The sequence below is a fragment of the Centroberyx gerrardi genome, chromosome 8 (genome assembly GCF_048128805.1).
Source record: "Centroberyx gerrardi isolate f3 chromosome 8, fCenGer3.hap1.cur.20231027, whole genome shotgun sequence".
NCBI lineage: Eukaryota > Metazoa > Chordata > Actinopteri > Beryciformes > Berycidae > Centroberyx > Centroberyx gerrardi.
Genome location: NC_136004.1, coordinates 5,066,514 through 5,091,297, shown reverse-complemented (window position 1 = coordinate 5,091,297; position 24,784 = coordinate 5,066,514). Strand labels below are relative to the sequence as shown.

General features: G+C 39.7%; 1 protein-coding gene across 1 annotated transcript in view; it reads right to left on the bottom strand.

The window, feature by feature from the left end:
• Window positions 1-24,549, bottom strand: part of abca2 (ATP-binding cassette, sub-family A (ABC1), member 2) — an 83,571-nt gene extending 59,022 nt beyond the window's left edge. Inside the window, exon 1 of the mRNA XM_078285369.1 lies at window positions 24,484-24,549. Coding sequence (XP_078141495.1) covers window positions 24,484-24,549 — 66 coding nt within the window. The remainder of the gene's footprint in view (window positions 1-24,483) is intronic.
• Window positions 24,550-24,784: the final 235 nt, after the last annotated feature.

The following is a 24,784-nucleotide window of genomic DNA, read 5'->3' as shown; positions in this document are numbered from 1 at the left end:
ATTCTCCCACCCCTTCTTTGTAGAACTTTAGTTTGATTGGTTGAAAATGTTTTATCGTTATCTCTACCGCCAGAAAAATCGCTCTGAGATGGAACCAAGAATATAGTTATAGTTGTCGTTTTGGATGTTTTTATTAGTTACAGTTGTAGTGTGAACACAGACATTCTATTTACTTATAACGATTTAAATCTTTTTATAGTTATAGTTATCTTTATAGTTATTGTTCTAGATGTGAATGGGCCTTTACTTATTTTTACTTGTTATTGTTAATTCCTCTATAATTGTTATATTCTCACACTCCTTAATAAATGATCCTTCATGCACTTAAAGGCGAATACCACTGAATTTATTAATTCAAATGTGTTACACTTTAGTGTTGAAACAGTTGAATTAATATTTCTGCATACAGTTAATGTTACTACTATTATTACTGCACACTACTATAATATTGATTGAGAATCGCATATGAGACCAAGCTGACATGCTAAATAGTAATAATAGCAAATTGCAATAGTAAAAAGCAATTTATTATTTTTGGCTGGTAAGCTAAAAAGTTAATTTTGGACCCTGGTACTCATGTCTACGAATAAAAAGGTGGGTAAACTGAGGCCCAGATGTAAAATTCCATGACTTTTCCATGATTTTCCAATACTTCCATGACCTAAAAATCCTCTTCCTTCCTGGTTTATTAATGTTGTTTTTTCTAAAGGGCTGAACAGTCTGGTTTCCACTCCAGCTGGGCTGAAATCTAATGACATGAATGTGTAAAACAAGTTTGAAAATACATTCTGGTATATTCCTGTAAAGCGACCCCTGACTTCCCCAGAGAATGTATCCAAGTCTGGAATACATCTCTCAACCTTCCATGATATTCCGGGAACAGTCACTTTTGTTGCCCTACAATACACACCCAAGCACAGACAATGCTCAGTTTGTCATTGGCAGATTAATGATGCTGATTATAGGTGTTAACAGCAGGTAAAAGGTAAGGGCAGGTTTCAATGCTTCCCACACATGCACAATGGCAACAGGTGAAGGCACACACACCTGTATAAACACTGATAATATAGGCACACACGCATACAGTCACGCTATTTTACACTTGGGTTCGATCGATATTTGAGTTTTTGATGGCTGATACTGACACTTTTTTGGATTGAAGCTGTCCACAGCTAATATTTTATGCCATTTTCATGCCAAAAAATCCAAAAACTCTTAAGTATTCAGCGTTTCCCCCAGAATTGTATTCTTGTCAAGATGGAAAAGCCTCTGAAACAGCATTTAGACCATCAAGGGACACTAAAACTCTCCACTGAAATCCAGGGTAGTAATAATCAAGATATTCATGCATAGGTCTTCCCATAGACAACCAGTGTAGATGATTGATTAATTATACAATAAATATTATGGATGGGACAATATATCAAAATTCAATATATCGCAATGCAAAAATGTATTACATGTCGTGGGGCAGAAAAATGAATTGAGATATTAGCTCCATTTTATTCTGCTGTAGTAATCACAAATGAGACACTTGACCATCACAGTTTCACAAGCTCTCCATCCAAATTATATTATTTGCACTTTGAAATGACATTTTTAAATTGTTTAAATTCTAGCAGCCAATGCCATTGCTAGAAAGATTTGTCTCAGAAATAAACATAATTCTGCACAGTCATACTTTGTTGTCATTGAACTTTTATTTATTCCATCGTATCGTGGTTGTATTGAATCATGAACCCCATACTGCGTATTGAATCGTATCGTGAGATAAGCATCATCCCATTCCTAATAGACAACCAGTGTAATATTTATGAATATACAGTATATATTAACAATTTACAATACAATAAATATGCAATCAATCAAACTGCATCATATCATCATACCAGAGATGGACAACACTGACGGGCTGATACATAATTTGTTTTCATAAAAGGCCAATATCGGCCCGATAGATTGGTGTAATTCACTCATACACACACATGCATTAAATATCATAACATACATTTTGCATGAATACACACACAGACACACACAAGTGGGGACCCAGCCAACACCTGGAGACAGCCATCACCCGTTCAGACATCCGTTCGGCAATCACACCATCATCGCTCCACAATGTTAATCCATGCAGCAGTATGGAACACGCACTCACACACACACACGCACACACACACACTCTCTCTCGGTCTATCAGGGATGTCGGTGGGAGGAATCACACCCTTGTTCTAAATGGATGTGTCATCTTCAGTCTGGCTGCCACACACTGCAGCCTCTCTCTCTCTCTAATCACACTTAAAGGCCCACTTCACCCAAAAAAAAAAGCAAAACACACAGCTGATTTATCGTGAATCCCCAAATTATAACCACCGCTGCACAATTTCATTTGGCTTGAGAGTTAAGAGCCGATGAGTGTGAATTTGTCCTCCAGTAATGGCATTGAAGGACACACTGAAACTGCGGGAGGGATTAATACAAGCCCAGTGAAACGATGTAGATGGCAGAACGGAACAGCATGAAGGATAGCATGAAAACAAACGAGGGAAATGCTTCTGAGTAATTAAGCCGTTTTGTATATTTAGCGCGATGGAATTCAAGTCAGAACAAACTACTGTAACCAAATCTGGGCTCCCAGGTCCTCTCTCCCTGTGCGGTACCCCTAGCACTCGATACACACACACACACACACACACACACACTTTGAACCGACCCTTTGTCCTCACTTTCCCTCCACTCTCTAAGGTGACACTTGATGTATACACTCTACAAACTCTCACTGCGGATCTTGTCATCTTTTGGACAGCTCCTATTTTGAAATTATATCAGACTTATGTGCTTTATAGGGTGGCAGGCATGGTGTTTTGGTTCCTTCTCTATTACCTTTATACAGGTATGGTAAAATTTACAGACTGCTGCGTTTAGCTTCTTCCAGGACTGTGTGCTGAGGGGATCCGGATCAGACTCTGTACTTGATGTAGATATGTCATCTGGATGGTCGCTTTCATCTAACGGGTCGTAGGGCTCAGTGTTGATGGCGAAGCTCTCACCTAAAACATTTTTAGACATTTTTTTTATTTTCACATATTTTTGGGGTTGAGGGTAGAAGTCAGAAATGGTCACAGCCTGAAATTGTCAAAGGTCACACAACATAGGCTTACCAACACCATAATACACCAGAATTGAATCACATTTATAATGCGCTACATGCAATATTTGTGTATTTGAACTATGTAGAGGATAGAATGATGATTTTTCTATCAAGCAAGCACCTATTTCCCAGCAGTTCAAAGTTCGTCACAATAGAGAAGTAAATAGTAGAATAGTAGAGATTGAGGCAACAACAACAATTATAACAAAGAAAACTAGAAAAAATAGGTAATTAAACGGCAACTTCCATATAGAAACCTCTTAGTTGTCCTGACTGGTATGGTGGTTGATGCACAAAAACAATATACTCGAGTTAAAGTATTGCGAAGTAGTGAAAGTTCAACCACAAAGCAATGGATGTTAACCTTCTGAACAAACATCTCCCTCCCAATACAGACATTAGCTAGTTGCTAAATTAGCTAGCTAGCTTCCATGCATAGTACATGCAATCTAAGATTTAGCTAGGTGGCAAAATAAAAATAAAATATTGAAGTTCTAATGACGTAATTGTACCTCAACTCCTGGGCGTTTTTCCTGAGATGCATCTTCTGCCTGCTTCTTCCCCCAACATGGACAGCAACACTCCTCAGTCTCGGAGCTTGGGGAATATTCATTTGCGTTCGCCGTGTCAAAATGCTCCAAACGAAAACAGTTGCTACACACACATTTTCAGCTTCTCAGGGGATATTTGCTGTTCCCAAGCGCTGTCAGCCATTGTTGTCGAAGACAGGAACATCTGAGAGTCGACAGAATCGCTGAGCTTCAGTGGGCGAGGGTTTTGGTTGACATTAAGGTGTGAGGGCAGAAGTAACAAAAATTACTCACGCTAAATGATAAATCACTGAGCTATTTAATCCAATCTCTGAATTTATCAAGTCACTTGACAATTTATCACTGTCTTTGAGTTCACATGCAATTTCATCACAGTGTTTTTCAATTTCCATTCATTTTCATCACCTCTAAATTTATCAGTTAATTTTTGTTACTTCCACCCTTCTGGGGCTCGCCTTAAATGATAAATGGCAATGATGAATGATACAAAGTGGTGATAAATGATCAAAATGGCTCTGTTTTTTATCAAATCACCACCGTTTTAATCAAATTACCGTTGGATTTATCAATTCATTTGCCAGCTTATCACACAATTTTTATCATGCAATTTTTTCACATGCATTTTCATCACATCTATTTTTATCATTTAATATTTGTGACTTCCACTCCTCATCAAGCAAAGCCCTGCCATGCGCTGTCACGAAATGTTCTGGATTCAAATGAGAAACTGATATTCTAAAGCTGCCATACTAAATGGAACGGACAAACTAGACCAGTGGCCACAGCCATTAGAGGAGTTTAAGGCCATTTTTTGCCAATATTTTTTCCTGGACAATACACTCACACTGTGTTCAGCTGCTCACTGCTGACCGTCACCCAAGTCTTGGTGTCCTGCTTGTGCTTTTGTGCATTGGTAAGACTACTTCCTGGATAAAACTTTTGATTTTTACGCTGCTGAGCAACCTGGGCTTAGGTCCAGACTAGTCTCTGGCAGACAGGAGTCTGACTGAAAATCTAGGAGTGATGGAAATTAAATAGAAATTACATTTACATAGTTTGAAGTACTTCTAAGTAACTTTTGTTAACAAAAATATATTTCTCTTGAGGGTGGATTTACTGTAGTTCAGATCTTGTAAAACTATAATTTTTACAATTAATTATTAAATTATCATTTGGCCAAAGTGAAGTAAATACTGCAATCCAATGACTCAAATGGTATGATGATGAGGTATTATGATGATGGAAATAGATGTTGCACTGAGGGTCACGCCCAGCGACGTTCTGCAGCATGCCTTCCTCACCATGAGACACCTGGAGGACTTCCACGCCACCAGCTCTCAGTAAGTGTGTGTGTCAGTGTGTGTGTGTGTGTGTGTGTGTGTGTGTAAGTGTTAACGCTGTTAACAGACAAAGCAAATGGTTGGACAGGTGCTTGATTGATGGATGGAGGGAAGGATGATAGAACTGATTGATGTATTGATTGATAGATAAATTGATTGATTGTCATACTTCTTGCAGTGTGGCCATGAGCGTCTGTACACTGTGGGACTCGGGCTTTAACACAATCCCCAGTGCTACCAACAGCCTAGAAGACGTAGAGGTCTGTAAAGACAGCGCTTCAACCACAACTGATTCTGATGACAGAGCTTCAGTTACTTCGCTATCCCCACTGAGGTCAAGATAAAAAGTAAGATACAAGGCCAAATTTGATCTGTACATGTATTATTTCTGCTTCATATTATATTTCCTAATGTTGAGTGAAGGGTGATCATTTTACTAAACTTCAAATTTTTCTTATCTTGCAGAGTTCAGACCTGTTAAAAAGATGCGGTGATTCTTCTCCAGAGTGAGGAAGGCCTTCCATTTTTAGTGTCCCCATGCTGAGGAGTAACAGACTGCATCTACACTGCCGCTGAAAGTCCCACTTCTGATGTTTTCCCATCAATCCATCACATCTGAGCAAAAAATCTGAATTGAGCACTATGGCCTGGATGTAGTAGCTTTATGAGGGAAAAAAATAAAGTCTTTGTCATTAATAAATGGTTTAATTGTGCTGTTTTCATTCATATGCAACTGATTATGGAATTTCCAATGCAGATCTTGCATCTCTGCTTCAGATTCACTGCAACAAATACCAACCAGCACACCCACATTTAGGATACATCTATTATAGATAGAAGATAGAAGTGGTGTTATGTCTGCTTTTACAAGTCATCAGTTGTATATAGCATTCTACATTTTCACTACTTTCACTACAGGCGAGTGTCAATACAAATCAGGTGGCACAGCGCAATTTTGGTATGAAAAGTACACTTGCGCCTTCGCCTCCTCAGACCACGTCTCAGCACAGGCTCAGGCATTCTGTGCTATTTTCGTGGCTTTAATTGTCGAAGGTGCACCCACATATAGATGCTCCAAAATCCACAGACCCTTTTATGTATGTTATGCTTGTCTGTTTCACTTTGATCTACATTCTTCAACCAGTAGACGTGTTTACATGCGCATCCAAAATGCGATTTTAACACGATTAAGGCAATAATGCCAGTAAGAAGAGTCTGTACTGGGCTCGATTACTGGGCCGATTCTTACCAATATCTCTCATCCACATCTGTTTGTAGGATGTATGAGGGCCTTCCCTTTCGGTTGACGAAATCCCTATATCCATCCAAAGGCAGCAGGTATGTGCGTTCCATCTGCAGCCTCTAATATGAAGGATGCTGTGCATTTTGCATGTGCAATTACGCATACCTCATCCAATGTGGATACCTTGATTAAATTTTGCGCAACTTGCACCAGGCTCTTATAAAATAGGTAGGTGTTTTTGTGCACATCAAGTGTAACAAGTGTCAACAAGTGTAAAAAATGTGTAAAAGTTTGAGTAATTTTGGGGGAAATAAGGTGCTACGTGTAGCATCTTATTTAGCACCGTAGAATTTTAACATCAATAAATCATCACCACCTTAATTTTTAGACATTAGTATAAGTAGCGAAACAAAGAAAGGACCATCATGGACTGCAATAATCCGACTATTGACCTTATTCTAAATAAGACACATTTCGATTAAGGTGTTTACATGAGTTGCTTATAGAATATTCCATTCATATTTCCGTTTACATGCTACAGAGCATAGTCTGATTAATGACTGAAGGCCCATGCACGCCCATTTTACGTCCCTACGTCCGAGTTTCCCTCCGTAATTTAACCCGAAACCCTTTCTGTCATGTTGCTACCGTGGTATATACCCCTATGAGTATTTTCTTGCTAGTTTTGCAAACACTGTGTTTCGAGCCGTTATTTTTTGGAAGCTAAAGCGTGCGTCGTCAAACAGTTGGATTGCCGTACGTGTCGCAAAATGCTGCGAAAACTCTGATAGGACGTCACAGTGTGATTAAGGTGTATACATGTCTACAATGCACTTCAATAATGCGACTAAGATCGTAATACTCCACGTCTTAATTCGACTATTGCTTACTCCGACTATGACCTTATTCGGGTTAAGGTAATAAGGTAAGGTAAGTTTCTTAATCAGAGTATTGTCTTAATCGGGTTAATATCGGAATATTGCAGTCCAGGTAAATGTGCTCACAGAGAAGATTGAGAAGATCATTCATGGGGAACGGCATGTTTTCTGTTGCCTTTTTTTTTTTGATATGGCTTTCAAATTTTCTGGATTTCTGCCCATTTTTGCTTGATCTTTGCTCCGCATTATAATAATAAAAACTACAAATCATTTACTCTCATTTACGCTGAGTTAAAGTGTCACACCTTCCCATACCCCATCGAGGCCACAGTTTACGCGTGAAACAGAAGAAAAGGATTTCAGCGCAAGCCTGTGAGAAATCTGAATCATTCTTTGGTTGGGAGTCTGGCTGCTGAACGGCCATCTGCTGAAGAAACAATCCTCTCCACTGTGTGTGTGTGATTCAAGAGAAATGAGATGTCTTGCCCCTCTGTTTCCATCTCTCTCTCTGCCCACTCCTCCTCCTCCTCACCATTAGAGAATTAACATTAGATTTGCACACAAGGTCTCCTCAGACTCGGCAGACAAAAAGAAAACCAGAACAACATCTCTTCTGAAAAGAGACAGCGGCATCCATACAGCGTTGGCCTTCCTGGAACTAACAAATGATGATCTTTCTGTCCAACCTTAAACCTGTAAATATAATATTGGTATGCTTTAGACATGAGGATAAAACCTACTGTAGAACAATATTCATTCCATTAAGTTGGGTAGTACACACTCTTATAGCTGAGAGATTACTGAGAAAAATGTTGACAAAAAATTATAATGTCAAATATTTTTTTTCTCCTGAATACTTGCAATATGAATTGTAATACATGCAGGTGGGTTACATAAATGTATCGGTTTGCCGATATATTGGGCTGATATTGGTCTTTTATCAAAAATTGGATATCAGTCAGTCCAGGATATGATTTGACTGCACAACTGCTTCAGTTGTGTCGGTCTGTAAAACAATGGAACCTGCCTCACCCTGCCTTACTGTAAGAAGCTGCTAACCCTCCTAAGAGAATTTTATTAGTCTGACATTCAATGGAGAGTTTTAGTGTCCCATTATGGTTTAAATGCTGTTTCAGAGGCTTTTCCACCCTGACAAGAATGAAATCCTGGGGGAAATACTGAACCTTTGTCATTTCTTTTCATGAGTATAGTAAAATTTTGGCCAAAGTTTCAGCTATCTGCAGCCTCAAACCAAAAATATCTATATCAACCTTCAAAAACTCATAGCGGTCTAACCCTAACATGCGGACACAGTGTTTTATACACATTTTAAAAAATGTCAGGGGAGAAAATTACACGCTAAATAAAGTTTAATACTATTTCTGGGACACAAAACTAGGGAAACTGTCTATCTTTCCCTGCAGCCTCTTTTTGGAAATTGCAATAATCCCTATTAATTGTGCAGCCCCTAAAGTGAGCGCACTTTGCCGCTATTTCGGTCATACTTCAGCGTTACGTGGATCAGTGTCATGAGCGGGTGAACAATGATGAACTGGACGAAGTGCCGCACACTCCGTCTTGGTACGGGATCAAGGCTTACTGGTGTACAAGCATTTTTATTAGCCAGTGGTGTGAAACACTGCGAACAGGTGGCTCTCACAGCAGGACTTATACACAAGCCATCAACTGCAGGGAGAGGGTGAAAGCTTGGCCACACACACAACCCCCTCACCCCCCAACCCCCCACGCACACACACATACACACTCAAGCCACATCCACACAAATGCAGACCATATGCATCCGCACCAGTGGTATATATGATTTTTTGCAATACTATTGTTTTTATTTGGATTTTTAGGCAGGTATTTTGACAGTCAGAGCCAAGCAGTTCATATTTGAAGTCAGTACTTGAGTTACCCTTTATTGAAAACACAATGCAGTACACATTGTTGGAAAAGTGTATACTGTATTTATAGTAGCTGTACCTTCTTCTTTTTGACAGACCTGTGCTTTACTCCACCTTTACCTTGGCTTGGACCAAAAAGCCTGCTTTCCACCTCCCTCTTCCATAATTTAACACTGTCTAGTTGCAACCATTCTCATGGTCGCAGCGGCGGCCATTTTTATGTGAACCGTTGGGCTAGCTTCCGTATAAACCGACTTATGGCAAGTCGCTGAGAGGAGAGGTTTAGCAGCCAGGACCAAAGGAGCTTCCCCTTCGCTGCCATGGATTGCTAACATGCTAATGTTGACTAGAAGAGCTAGAGAGAGAAGTACAGTCTTTGATAAAACTACGTTAGCCTCATCGCTAACTTTAGCTTTCGGCTGAGTTTTGTCAGTTTGCTAAGCACTCATACAACAGACTCATCTGCACAATTCTCAAGCAGTGTGACAGACTTTGTGGCCTTAATGCCTAGACTTGCGTTGTCACCATAGCGACTAACCCTTAAAATTCCATAGTCGCCATTTTATACTGTACTAGCCAAATTACCATGGCAAACAGTGGAAGGACCATTCCCCATTCAAGTTCTGTGTTCTCCCCTTTCCCCTCTCCCAGTGTTTTCCCCACTCCTAAGGCCTCAAAGTACTACTGGTCTGTCCTACCAGCTTGTTAATTATAGTTAATTGCAGTCAATTGCATTTACCTGGTGTCCCAGGTGTAAATCAGTCCCCGATTAGATGGCTAGAATGAAAACCAGCGCTCAGAGTACTGATGAGCACGATTGAGAACCACTGCTCTAGGCTATGTTATGTAGCCTATTTCCTATTTTATTAGTATCATTTATCATTATTATCTTTTATTATCCAATTGAGGATTGTTATACAGTTGACAGTCATTTGAATGACTGTAAATTGAGTAGTACATCAATAGCTACTCATATCAGTCGATCTACCAAAGTACTCAACGCTCTTATCAGTTCTGAAAAACTGATATCGATGCACCTCTAGTGCTATCTATCATTCAGTAAGAGGAGGTGTCACTTTTTTCTCAAACAATGGATCTATATCTCATTTGGGAGTGAAACTCTTCGTGTCTACTTCCTACTTCTCTCCATCTTCCTCCATCCTCCGTCTTCTTATCCCGTCTGCCCGGCAGGTGAACAGATGCCATTTTCCAGCCCGACCCGAGCTGTTTTAACGGCTGAGACCTCTCCTCTCTTCCTCTCATCCCTTGTTTCTTTTCCCCTCCATCTCACGTGTATATTTAATCTAGTCTCTCTCTTTCTCTCTCCGGTGCATTTCCCAGGAGGAAGGAGGAGGCTCTCAATAATTCATAGGCTGTCTGAGCCTCTTTTTCCAACAACAACCGCTGCTGCTGCTGCTGCTGCTGCTGCTGCTGCCTGTCTGCCAGAGCTAAAGCCTACTGGCACAGACTGGCAGCCAAGGGTACTGAAGGACTTTAGCCCAGCCATCGCGCTGTACCAAAGTGGGCTGAACTGAATGCGTGGATAGCCTAGTTGGTGAATTTTGACCAGGATTTATCCAGGCTAGGCACATGCTATAATGATAGTTACGTATAGGCCATATCAGCGTAACGTCACAACAACAAAGAACTTACTTCCGGGTGGATAACGTCGGTGGTGCTGCATCGGCGCTACAGTATTTTTCGTGTTATTTAACCAAAGTAAGACCCCTTTTTAAGCTCTTGTGATTAGAAACCCACAGACATTATGTAGTTCTGGCTGTCCACCGAAAACGAGACGTTCCTGATGTCGTTGCTGTTGATATTTGTTAGTGTATAACCTAACATAACCTAAATATATAGCCTATTTAAGCATGTGTCCACAAACTACTATATTTTACCAAAATGTTTAGAAATGCTTAAAAGTTCTGTTTTGGCCACATATTTTATATATATACAGCCACTTTTTTTATATATATATATACTAGTCCATACCCAGGGATGCACGCGCCACAACTCCGCGCAGACTTGCCAAAAAGGCGCATAAACAGCGTAAATTTGGGAAAATGGAAAAATCAGCTCCGTCAGTCCCTGCCTATGCCAATGCTCAATGGCCATGTGCAGTTTCAGATTGATTGGCCAACCCGTTGAGGAGCAAAATGGATGCGGACAGACGGACGGACGGATGGACGGACAGAGTGTTCCTCATTCTATAGTAGGATTGTGGCGAGCTGTGGTTACTTCAATCAAAGATAACGCACCGGACACCGTTTCAAAGCTAACAGCCAGCTTTAATTGCAGTTGGAACCAGTTAGCAGTTCAATATTCACAGCAAAACGGTAGGCGGGTCATTTCTTTCACTACGAACATTACTAACAGTGTCAACTAATACGAACTAGTAAATTCTCAAACTAGAGCAAATACACATAATTAAAAGAATCTCTGTTAAGCTATTAAGTTAATTAATTGTTATTCATCTCTATTAAGCTCTATTAAATTATAATTAATTATTATAAGCAATTATTTAGGGTTAAATAATCCTACCAGGCCAACAGTGCATGAATAACAAGCTCTCCAGGCCTGACGTGAGCTGTCCACGGTGCTGAAAGAGCGCGAAGCGCAATTCATTGTAAACTAGAAGGGCACTCGGAGACGCAGACTTCCACCAAGGCCAATAGTCCAGTCTTCTATGATATGCAAATGTGCAAGCACAACCAATATACGGATCCGCTCCAAAATGTAACGGGTTCTTCCTTGGCCCATGCTACACCCTTCCACGAAGTTTCATGAAAAACGGGCCAGTAGTTTTTCCATAATCCTGCTGACAGACAGACAAACAAACAAACAAACGGCACTGAATACATAACCTTCTTGGCGGAGGTAACAACCAGTAGTTTCAGACACTTTTCATTCCCAAGCAAAATATGGCATTGCTTTTGTTGTTAATTTAATTTGAGGGAATTGTTTAAGCTGTTTTTATGTCAGCTGATACATAACACATAGGCCTAGTGCTATTCAACGCAGACTAGTAGTTGCCGAGAAGGGCGAGGCTTCTCCTCATTCCAAAGCAGAAATGTCATTGTTTCAGTTTTAAATTGTTTGGTTTGTAATTGTTTGTTTGAATTGTTTGGATTATTTCTATGTTGAGCTGTCCATGATGCTGAAAGTGCACATAATGCATTTAAGTTGAAGTCCGAAAATATACCATACCATTATTGATGCAAACCAACTTGAATCCTCGCTTTTTTTTCTCTTTTCTCTTTTATGTTTTTTTTTTTCGCACATTAGCTCTTGAAATGGGCCCCCAGATGCTTAAGGCCGCCTCTGCTACACACCAACATGGTAACACACTCGACCTGGTTGTGACGAAAGGGTTAATGATTGACAATGTATCAGTGTCTAATGTCTCTGTTTCCGACCACTACTGTGTATTCTTTGATGCTCATTTGATTGTAACCAGGAACATGAAAGAAATTGTTGCTCAAAAGCGGTTCCTAGATGCAACAATAACAATCTGAGTAATACACTGAACAAAGTGGCCCCACTCAAGGTCAAAAAGAAGTTAAGTGGCAAAATATCACCATGGATAAATAACTCTGTCCGTGAGCTCAAGAGAACATGTAGAGCAGCAGAAAGGAAGTGGAGAAAATCTGGACTTGAGGTCCATCGCAGCATTTATAAAGAATCCTTAACTGCATATAACAATGCTGTACGTGCTGCAAGAAAAGCCCATTTCTCAAAGATCATTACAGAGAGCGGGAGTGATCCTAGAATACTGTTTTCCACCATTGACAAACTGCTGAATCCTGCCCCTGTCTCTGACATTTTAAGCCATGCCTCTGATGCAAAATGTGAGGAATTTGCTAACTTTTTTAAAAACAAAATCACAACTATCAGGGCTAGTATCGCTTCAGGTGCTGGTAATTTCAATAACCAACCTTGTAAAAGTCAAACATCCATGAGGGCATTTTCTAGTATTTGCAGAACTTAAAAAGATTGTAATGGAGAGTAAATCTTCCACCTGCTCTCTTGACCCTTTCCCCACTACATTTTTTAAGAGGGTTTTCAATAGTGTTTCAAACTCTGCTCTGAAAATCATTAATACATCACTTGAGACTGGGGTTTTTCCTGATGCCTTTAAAACCGCTGTTGTGAAACCGCTGTTGAAGAAATCACATTTGGACTGTGGGGTCCTAAGTAACTACAGGCCCATATCAAACCTTCCTTTTTTAAGTAAGGTACTTGAAAATGTGGTTTCTAATCAAATTAACAACTTTTTAAATGAAAACAACATTCTGGAGAAGTTTCAGTCAGGTTTCAGAGCCAACCACAGCACAGAAACTGCTCTCACCAAAACAGTCAGTGATTTGCGACTTAGCACTAATGCCAACAGGGTCTCAGTTCTCGTTCTTTTGGACTTGAGTGCAGCATTTGACACCATTGACCACAATATTCTCATAGATCGTCTCGAGAACTGGGTTGGTCTCTCTGAATGTGTCCTAAACTGGTTCAGAACGTATATTACAGGGAGGATTTTTTTCATCTGTCTTGGAGATCATGTATCAGAGAAACATGATCTAACTGGTGTTGCACAAGGAAGCTGTTTTGGTCCCCTGCTTTTTTCAATATACATGCTTCGATTAGGTGATATTATCAGAGAACATAATATCAATTTCCATAGCTATGCTGATGATACACAACTATACATTTCTGTAGAGCCAAATCATGCAGATGCCTTAAGCTCCCTCACTACTTGTCTATTGGCTATCAATGATTGGATGAACACAAATTTCTTAAAACTGAATGAAGATAACACAGAAATACTTTTGGTCGGCCCCAAAGCCAAAAGAGAAGAACTCTCCACAAGACTTGGGAACCTGAATCCCTCGATCAAATCAACAACAAGCCGGGGTGTTATCTTAGATTCTGATCTAAGTTTTAATTCCTATATAAACAAGGTGACCAGAACAGCATTCTTTCATCTTAGAAATATTGCCAAGGTGCGGCCTTTCCTAACCCAGAAAGATGCTGAAAAGCTAACTCACGCGTTTGTTACAAGTAGACTGGACTACTGCAACGCCCTTTTTACCGGCCTCCCAAAAAAGTCTATTGAGAGGCTTCAGCTTATCCAAAACTCTGCAGCTAGACTTTTAACAAAAACAAGGAAGCGAGAGCATATCACTCCGGTTTTAGCTACATTGCACTGGCTCCCAGTGTCCTTTAGAATTGATTTTAAAGTTCTTTTACTTGTATACAAAGCTCTTAATGGCTTAGGACCGGCCTACATTACAAAATCCCTGCTGTTCTACATTCCATCAAGAGCCCTCAGGTCTTCTACTGCTGGTTTGTTAGAAGTACAAAACCCCACTCAAAAGAAGACTGGGGATGCAGCCTTTTTTAACTATGCTCTTAAACTGTGGAACACCCTGCCAAAGAATATTAGAGAGGCGGGCTCTGTAAGCATTTTCAAACGACTGCTAAAAACGTATCTTTTCAGCTTAGCTTTTAAATAGCCTTCATTTTAACTGTTTCTGTTCAGGATCCCAACAGAGCTGACACGGGCAAGTACGAATTTTCATTGGTCTTGTCCGGGTAATGCTTACTTGCACGAGTGAACACTATATGTGGGGGGGACAGAGCTTTACCCTGTATGATTCTCATCCATCTGTGGATGGTGAGGTTTTTGACCAAGAGGAGAATCTATGATTCTCGTCTGCCTGAGGCAGTGAGATCTGACGTAAATATCAGATCAAGAGTAGAATCAGGAGGGACAGGGGAAAAGAAAATTAAAGAAAAACATATGGGTTCACTCACAATGTGCATCTAAAAGTGGGAGTATTTGTTGTGTTCTTTTATATTTCTATTTTACTTAATTTGATTCTTTTAATGCAATGCATTTTGCTTGTTCTTTTATATGAATTTTATCTTTATATGTCTTTTATCTGCCTTTTATTGATGTAAAGCACTTTGAGCTGCATGTTGTGTATGAAAGGTGCTATACAAATAAAGGTTATTATTATTATTATTCTCTTTTCTTTGTCTGTTCATGCTAACTACCCAGCTCTTCGGTCATGAAGAAGGTCTCTGCATCTTGTCAAACTCTCGTTGGCGCTGGCACTCTGTTGACTGCAAGGAGGTGACTGTTGCTAGGTTACCGCTACGCTAACCACAAAAATGGCAGACGCCGCCCACAGTTTCGGAATTTTATTGGAATTTAACATATGTCCTTTTTCACGAACAAAGTAAAGCCAGATTACTCTTCTCTTTGCTGACTGATCGTTCACTGTGAATGGCTCCACAATTGGCCGATTGTCCAGTTTCTGATGCTTATGGAGAGCCACAAAATGTGTATAAATGTGATAAAATGTATATTTAATAGGCACAATACTTAAGCAAAACTTACGTAAAAGTTACTATTTATTAATTATTAACACAACAAAATAGAAAGAGCGTTGCGTGGGTTCTTCTGTGTTTTCTGGACAAACGTATGAGAGCTGCTCTTCGGAAAGGGCAATAAACAAATATAAGATCCGCCCGAAGATCCAAGATCCGAAGATAGAGGCTTACTTTACCTTTTTAGTTTTTAATCATGTAGTCAATAAAGGCTTTTTCATTTTTTTCACCTAATCAGAGTGCCTCTAAGCTTTTTATTATGATATTCTGTGCAATCGATTGCCACCTATTTTATTATGCTGTATTTTAATTTACATAATAATAATAATAATAATATATTGGGAAATACCGCAAAATTCAATATTTGCAAATATCGTGATATTTTCTGTGGTAGAAATGTGATGTAATTTAGAAGAAATAAAATAAATAAATAAAAAAAATAGCTAAAAAAAAAACGAAAAAAAAAACTATGAATGCAATCGCCCATGCCTACTTCGAACATGCTTCTGAGGAATCCAACATGCCCCAATGCCCTATTTTTTCTGTATATCTGTAATCTGACTAGAGTGTCTGAGCATCTGAGCATCTGACTAGAGTTTAATTAAGGTTACAGTAACTGTAACTGATCACATTTAACAATTTTTGTAATCCAATTACTATATTCCTATTACATATACAGTATTTTATTACTATCCACATTTTCAACATGGAAACTCCATGGAGCACTGGTAAAAATGGGGCAAAACAGCATTCAGTTTAGTTTATGCATGCATAATTAAAGAGACATGGCCTTTCTTAACCTTATGGCAACCTATAATGTAAGGCCGGGATCACATTTAACGCATATGAATATACTACTCTCTGATCAAAATTCATCCATTTCAAATGAGACTGTTACTGCTGCATCATGTTTCCAGATGCATTGTGTTGCGATGAAGGTGTTGCATGCATTGAACTTAGTATATTTAAATACTGATTAATAGGGAGTGGGAGGTAAATATGGTGAGTTGGTAGCTCAATCTCTTCCAGCCAAGGCCATAATAGCTTCTGCTTTGTTAATCGATTGTACGCTATCATTTAGCCTTGCAGCTGCCTGGGTGTGTGTGTGTGTGTGTGTGTGTGTGTGTGTGTGTGTGTGTGCGTGCATGTGTGCTGTGTGTAATAACATCATTTCATGACATTGCCAAATTGCATCTACAAGATATACAGCTTCATACGCCCTTTAAATTAGACCAAGAAACTGATGCCAATACAGTGCATTAGAGTGCTATTCTCCAAATGTAAATCAAACACAGTGATAGGAGCAGTATAAAATAGAGAAGAGGATACACCAAAGTGTTATTATGCACTTGCAAGGTTATGATATTTGTTACTATTGTTTTGAAAAATGTCAAATGAAGAGTTTCATTCCAAATGAGATTTCAAAAACTGACACGAACATTCATTCTACTAGAACAAGCTTTGGGTTGCCACTGTGACCCTGATGTAAAATTCCATGACTTTTCCATGATTTTCCATAATTAAGTCAGAGCGTGACCTAAAACTTTGATTCCTACCTGGTTTGTTAATGTTAGTTTTTGAACAGCCTGGTTTTCACTCCAACTGGGCTGAAAACCCCCAGCTTGTGCAATGAATGTGTGAAACAAGTTGTAAAACACATTCTACTGTGTTTCTGTACAGTGATCTATTTGTAAAATTCCCTGGAATACACCTCTCTAGATTCCACGATATCCCCAAAAATCCCATGGCCAGCGCGAACCCTGATAAATAAAGTTAAAAACGGCATCAAACTGCCCTCCGGAAGACGGGATGCAGCACAGTTCCCTCACAGGATTTAATGCTAACCTCTCCTGTCTACAGTCCCAGGCCTCTGTGAACCAGCTGCTAGTCCATTAGACTTTACAGATAGCATTTATAATTCATTTAGCTGTCAGTTAACCTTCTGCAACAGATTTGCGTGCTCTCTTATCAGTCGGCTGCCTCACCCTTCATCCCCTCCATCCCCAAAGCGCTCTCGCTCTCTCTCTCTCTTTTCCGTTGTCACTTTCGTTTTTTTCCCCTTTCTTTCTTCCTTTTTAAATCTCTGTCTCCGAGTGCCCGGCTCTCTCCAGTCTCCATAGATACCCAGGCAGTGGGTTTTTGCCCAGCCCAGTGTAAGCCAATCATTCAGACAGACTTAGATCTAGGTCAGACGCACTACTAGCTGGTGCTACTGGAGAACTGCTGTTACGTAGCTGTAGCAGAGCTGGGTGTGAGGTGAGAATATGGTCGGTGTCATTTGTTCCAGAGTACCGATTACCTTGCCTAAAACTGTGTCTCTTTGCTAGTAAGTCTTTCTTGACTTGTTCTTGACTTCAGTTTACTGCGTTGTGGTCATTCCCTTGACAGTAAAACAATTCACTTTTGTTTGTTAACTCTTGATTGCTGCTGCGGAGTTCAACACTTTGCATCGTCCTCAGGCAAGACTAACTTTGCATCTTGATAGAAAATGCTTGAACGTTGCTGTTTCTGAACACAGAGCAGATGTGAGGTCTTCACCTGGTCATGGGGTTTGAGGGTTTGGCTCGGCAGTAGTACATCGTAGGTTGCTCCAGAATTGAATCTAATTGTAAGATGCCTCCATGTTCCAAAGCTCTTCCCAACTAAGCTTCTTCCTTTCTACAGTTTCCCAGTTTGTCCTTGTCCCTGCTTAGCTTGAGAAACTGCTTGGGCGAACCTTATTGCTTCCTCCTGCTGATTTATTTGCTCCACCACCAGCTTCCTCTTTTCTAAAAGGTGTAGCTTTGTTCCCAGGTGTTCTTGTGCCAAGACCCAGTCCTCCACAACCTGCTGTGCTTATTGCCCTACAATATCCTCATCCTGTCTTCTGAGTGCCATGCCAAAACATTGTGTTTACCGAATGCTTCTTTACGGGTTCATTTCGCGAGAGTGTACGCTACACTTTCTCACTGTCGTGTCTTTAGACTCTGTTAGCATCAACTCCAATTATTTTCTGCATGATCTTATTATTCTCCCTAACTTCTTCTACTTCTTATTATTATCATTTACAACTAACAAACAACCATTATTTCAACATATGCATGATGATGGTTGTGTCTATTAGTACCTATTAACTTAAAATAAAACTACATTTTTCCCTTCAAACTAGGCTCAGGTCGATATTCAATATTATCGAGTATCGGTCCAAGCCTAGTTTATTATGCTGTATTTTAATTTACATAATAATAATAATATATTGGGAAATATCCCAATATTCAATATTATCGAATATCGCGGTGTTTTCTGCGGTAGAAATTTGATTTAGAATTTGATTGATTGAATTTTGAAGAAATAAAATAAATACATTTAAAAAAACTAAAAAAAAAAAGACAAAAAAAACTACGAACGCAATCTCCCAAGCCTACTTCGAACATGCTTCTGAGGAATCCAACATGCCCCAATGCCCTAATTTTTCTGTATATCTGTAATCTGACTAGTGTGTCTGAGAGTTTAATTAGAGTTACAGTAACTGTAACTGATTACATTTAACAATTTTTTTAATCCAATTACTATATTCCTGTTACATGTATTTTACTACTATCTAAACCTGGGCAAGAAATATTAAAAGATGAGGCAGACACAACAGGGCTGGAATGGGCTTTCTAGTCTCCAAGCAGCCTCTCTTCACTCTGTCTTCCCTTCTCTATGCTGTATTGACATTTACATTACATTTGGCTGACGCTCTTATTCAGGGTGACTTGAATTCAACAGTAGAATAAGCTTAAATTCCTTGATGCCCAGCAATAAATGCAACCATTATTAAGGAGGTCAAGGATGAGTGCCACTGCACCCTGAAAATAGATGTAACAAATATTCCTGTAGCACTAGAATGTTCATGTATGACAGAGGAGTGCAAGGTAACAAAATAAGAGCTGAATAAACAGGCAAGAAGAGCAAGAAGAAGAGGATTATATGGAAGAATGGAGTGTAATTCACAGGGGAGATGAAGATGTTAAGTATTCCTCGCAGAGATGAGTTTACAGGTGAACAGAGACCAAGGAGTGAGACAAAACATATGTTTGTTTTCCACCTCACAGCACAGGAATTAACACTGGCCAAGTGCTTGTTAATTCTGGCTGTGGCTGGTATATTAGTTTGTTCTACCAGCCACGCTGACAGGTAACCAAGCATCACTGTCCAAGATGATGAAATCAGGGCAAAACTATAGATCGGGATACCGTGGAAAATATTTCGATATTTGTGAAATATTGCGATGAAATATCTAGGCCCAAGCCTAGATAGTAGTAATAGTTGGATGCCCTGCACAGCACAAAGCACCACAGAGATGTGGACATGGAGGTATGGAGGTTGGGACAGAGGAGGGATGCTTTCTGCTTGCTGTAGAGCGAAGGGCTGAGTCTAATGAAGGAGCTGTATTCCTTTCCTCCCTGCATGTTTTTTATTCATATCAAGCTGGAGATTTTCCCAGCATGCAAAGGACAGTCTGTCCGCTGAGCTGCTGTCCGTTGGGTGTCAATGCAAATACGGATCTCTCCCACTCCCTCTCTCTCTCCTTCCCGTAACTGTTAAACAGAGTTGTGCCTGTTAAATGATTAACTCGACTCATCAACCATTGTCTGGACTGAATGTCAAGCCTGCTTGAAGGCGAAGGAATCTTAGTTTCACTCGTATAACAGAAGGATTGCTAATTAAATATGAAAAGCTATTCTTTATATTACTTTACCCAAAATGACATTCTTTTCTTATGACACATGGTTAGCTGCACAAAGCATCTTAAGTTTTTCTGCTAAAGTTTAGGATAGTTTAGGATAATGGTTCAGAGAGTTGCAACAAACATCTCAGACTTAAATTCCTTCAAAAAAAAATACTAAGCCGATTGTCACAGTCCAGTTTAAATATGGTGTGAATATTACCGTTGAAAAGGTAACATAACACAGACCTAAAGTTTGACGTAGGTAAAGCTAGTTAGCAAGCCACAACAGCAATAGCATCCAAAAATCAAAGGAAAAGAAGGCCAGACTGGACGGAGGAAGCCAAGTGAGAACAATGCCATTCAAACTCAGGTGGCACCAAATAACCACACAAAGACACACACAAAGAATGGAATCTGAACCAAATACAGGAAACCACCCTAAAACGTAAGGGATTATGGTTATAAGGAGACAGATGCAGACATCTGATAGCCAGCAGTTCCTCATGCTTGGAAAGTCTAGCAGAACAAAATGAATCAGGGCAAACGGCAGTCTGGACTGATGCTCATATTCAGATATTTCATCATGTGTTCTTAACCGATATAAACACCAGAGAAATTAAACAAAGGCATTGGAATCAGATTTGTTTTGACTCCCTCCCCTGTTGCCAAAATCTCTGACCTGGCGGGATGACAAGTTACCAAAACTCTGTTCTCAATAAATGAGCTACTTATAAGGCCATGTGACTCTGGTTGGCTTGTAACTGGGCAGTGGGAACCTAAACAAACCAAATATAAAAATGCAACAAAGTCAACTATTCCACTCTGGTCCGGACCAAAGAAAAACAATTGTAGGTGTGATCGCACCTTTAAGTTGCTGTTTCTAAGGACAATTGTGCAACATCTAACCGAGTTTAAGCAAATACGTGGGATAAAAAACATGACATAAGGGATGAAAACTTAAGTGCTTCAAGATATATACAAAGTACAGGACTGTGCAACACATTTGTAAGGAAAATCCTAAGATGCTTCATGCGACTGGGCAGTGGCACTCATCTAATCTAGTGCATGAGCACGTCTTCATCAGCCGGGGCCCGGGACGCGGGCCTGATGCTACCTCTCGCCAAACTGCTGACTGGGCGATTCTCCTCAGCCCATCAATCCTATGGATGGTTTTTAGCGAGGCCAACCCGGGGCAGCGCCATGATAAACCTATATATAGAATGACGCAGTTGTTACTATTATTATTACCAAGGCACCACTGGCGCCTCCTCCCTGAGTAGGATCTCTGAAGGTAGGTAGGCTAAAAATAGCTGCAGCCCCCACCCACACACACACACACACACACACACACACACACACAATCCATTGGGACACCGGCAAAGGCATCAAGTGGTGATAAAAATCAAGCGCCCTCAGGACAGATCCAGCCTTGCCTTAAAAAGAGCACGTACAGCACTAAAGTAAGCAGGCCGACAGGCATTAGGGTTTTTGATGGCTAATAATAGACCCTGTAGGGATTAAAAGCTTCACAATATGCGGACGCTGATGCCAAGGTTGGGCAGGTCAACACATCAGATTATACCAGACATCTGGAGGAGGACATTTTAATGTGTCTATCAAACTATTTGTCTGTCTGTTTGAATGAATGTAGGTGGCGTTGTCATGCGGAAGCGAGAAAGCTACAGATGTGGACTAGCATGATGTTGGGCAGTGATGTCACAGTAGCATTAACATGCACACTGCAATTATAGACTTAAAGCAATATTCCACTTAGTTTTAACATGGGGGTTATTCACTTGCACTTAATCACCATGAAAACCAGAATATAAACTAATCACCAAGATCAAATGCAGCTGGACGAGTTTGTAGCGTTCAGTTTTTTACTTCCCATTCATTTGAATGAGCCACGAAAATAACCTGAAAACTGACATTTAACACGTGGGTGAACAGATTCAACAACAGATCCTGCTGCTGTGATTTTCAATTGACATTTGGTCCAACGTTTTAGAACATAATTTTGCCAAATAGCATATTTATTGATAGAAGAGAACATAGCAGAGGGATACCATTTAAGAGAGATAGTTCCTGTTTGGGAGACTGGATCTACTTTTATTTTTAAATTTTAAATTATAGTGTAAACCAAGAATAGAAATGCAAAATGATGAATGACCCAGGACTGCTTTATTGTCTTAAAAGCAGGATCTGTTGTTGAATCTGTTCACCAACGTGTTAAATGTCAGTTTTCAGGTGATTTTCATGGCCTCATTCAAACTCTACAAACTCATCTAGCTGCATCCGATCTTGTTGATTAGTTTATATTCTGGTTTTTATGGGGGTCAAGTGCCGAATAACCCCCATGTTAAAACTAAGTGGAATATTGCTTTAAAGTAACAATCCGCAACATTTTCATGTAAATAAACGTTAATTTCACTATCTATCGCTGATTAAAGCCCCAAGCTGCGATCACTGTTGAGAGCAGCCCTCTTGTGGCTGAGCAAGGGAGGGAATTATATATCGTTACTTGATGCTAAGCTGTTTTTTTTTCAGTTTCCAGTTTGTTTGGAATAAACAGAAGAAGAACTGGGTAGTTAGCATGAGCAGCGATAGCCACCATGGCTGAACAGACAAAGAAAAGAGAAACTCAAACTGCATCAACAGAGAATCCACGCTCCGCCCACACTGTTTGATTGACAGGTGATCTGTCACCTGTCACTGAGAAACACCACAGCAATGAGCGCTGAGCACCAAAGATGGAGACAAAATAAAATGATCTGTGATCTAGTGATCTGTCACCTTTAAAAAAAAAACACCACAGCAATGTGAGAGTAGACCTAGTAAAACATTTACTACAAAAATTGTTGATACCACAGATGTCAACAAATGTTTTTTTGTTTTTTTTTAAGTAAATGTTTTACTAGGTCTGCTCTCCACTATACACCTGATTTTTCAAATCTGTTCAGAACAAAAACAACAGCACTTGTCCATATTTTTCCATTATAAACAAGGTTCAATTGGATGAGTCAGAGGTCAGATTGTAAGAGTCCCATTCAAAAATGAAATAGCCACCATTTGTTAAATTAAAAAAAGAGGCAGCTTATTCTTAAAAAATAATTAACAGCTGACAGTTAAAACTAAATTATGGCATTATGGGTTTAGAGGTAAATTAAGTCAAAATAATAATGTTCTTACAGACTGGATCCTCTAAATTTAATAGATACTGAATGATAAACTTCAGGTAATTATATATTTTTTTATTGTGATAACATAAATTACCCCAATGGAAAATCACTACAATATTCCTGTAATATCCCTATAGGGACTTAAAAGTGTCTCTGGTGAGTTTATAGTGACCTTATCTCCTGTGGTATCACTATAATATTCTTATAACACTCATAATTGTATTGTGATAATTCCTTCAAAAATGTATCACAGCATTGGTCCTTTTTGTAAGGCTCCTGTCCTGCAATGTAATGCCTCTGATGTCTTTCCTGAAGGGAGAAAATGGTGCTTGGGGTGGAGTTGACATTGATGCCCTATACTCTATAAGTATAGGTTTTGGTGGTTATTAGTCTATTAATACTGTCATAAAGCATTTTCATGTGCTATAATCCTAAATCTTACTGTGATAGTGTAAATTACCCCAACAAAAAAATCCATATAATATTCCTTGGAATATTATAGTTATACCAAAGGAGATAAAATATGATACAGCCACTAAACTCACTGTTGAGCAGCACAGACACACTACAAGTCCCTTATAGTGATTTTTCATGACACCTTTTCATGTGCTATTACCTTAAATCCTATGATGACAACATATAGGCCTAAACACATTTACTTTTAGCTTATGGATGTAACCGAATGAAAACTTGACACCTTATGATAGCATCTCCTATGCTAATCTATACTGCATAGGTCTAGATTAAATGAACGACTGAAGCTCATAAATGTAGACTAGGATCTTACAATGAAGTTCAACGGTTGTTTACACACAAACAACAACCTGTTTGACAGGATGGGCACCTACAGGAGGCTTCCTAGTTCCTAACAACACCCGGTAAAAAATGCTTGGACATATAACTGTAGCATCCTCCCTATTAAGATCCTTATGATAATGTGTGATGGGTAATATGTGCAGTATACAGAGACAGGTGCTGGTAGAATAAGCCTATAACACCGGGCTGCAGGCAATGCAGCAGCAGCAGCCCTTATTTCTCACACCGACCGGCAGAACCGACGCCCCGTCTGCTTCCCAAACCGGGGGTGCAGAGGCATTACCAAACCAAACATCCCCCTTTTTCAAATATAATAAAGATTTTTGTTTCCTTACCGGTCCCCTCCTCTTCAAAGAGATATTCTTCCAGAGCAGGAGATGAAGCTGGTGCAGGAATCCCATTTTTTCCTCCCACTTGTGTTTCAGTATGCCCTATTTACCAAATTACCATACCGGCGGTGGCCTGTGACTGGATTTAAATAACAGGTGAATTTCTATTAAATTCCCGGGCATCCCGTCGTGTTACGGTGATGAAGTAATGTCTCGACTTGTCAGGCTCAATACTGAATAATGTCAGGCTTATTGGCTCAGTTCTGTTGGATGACGGATGCTTGTTTGCCACTGACTTGTGGTAAAA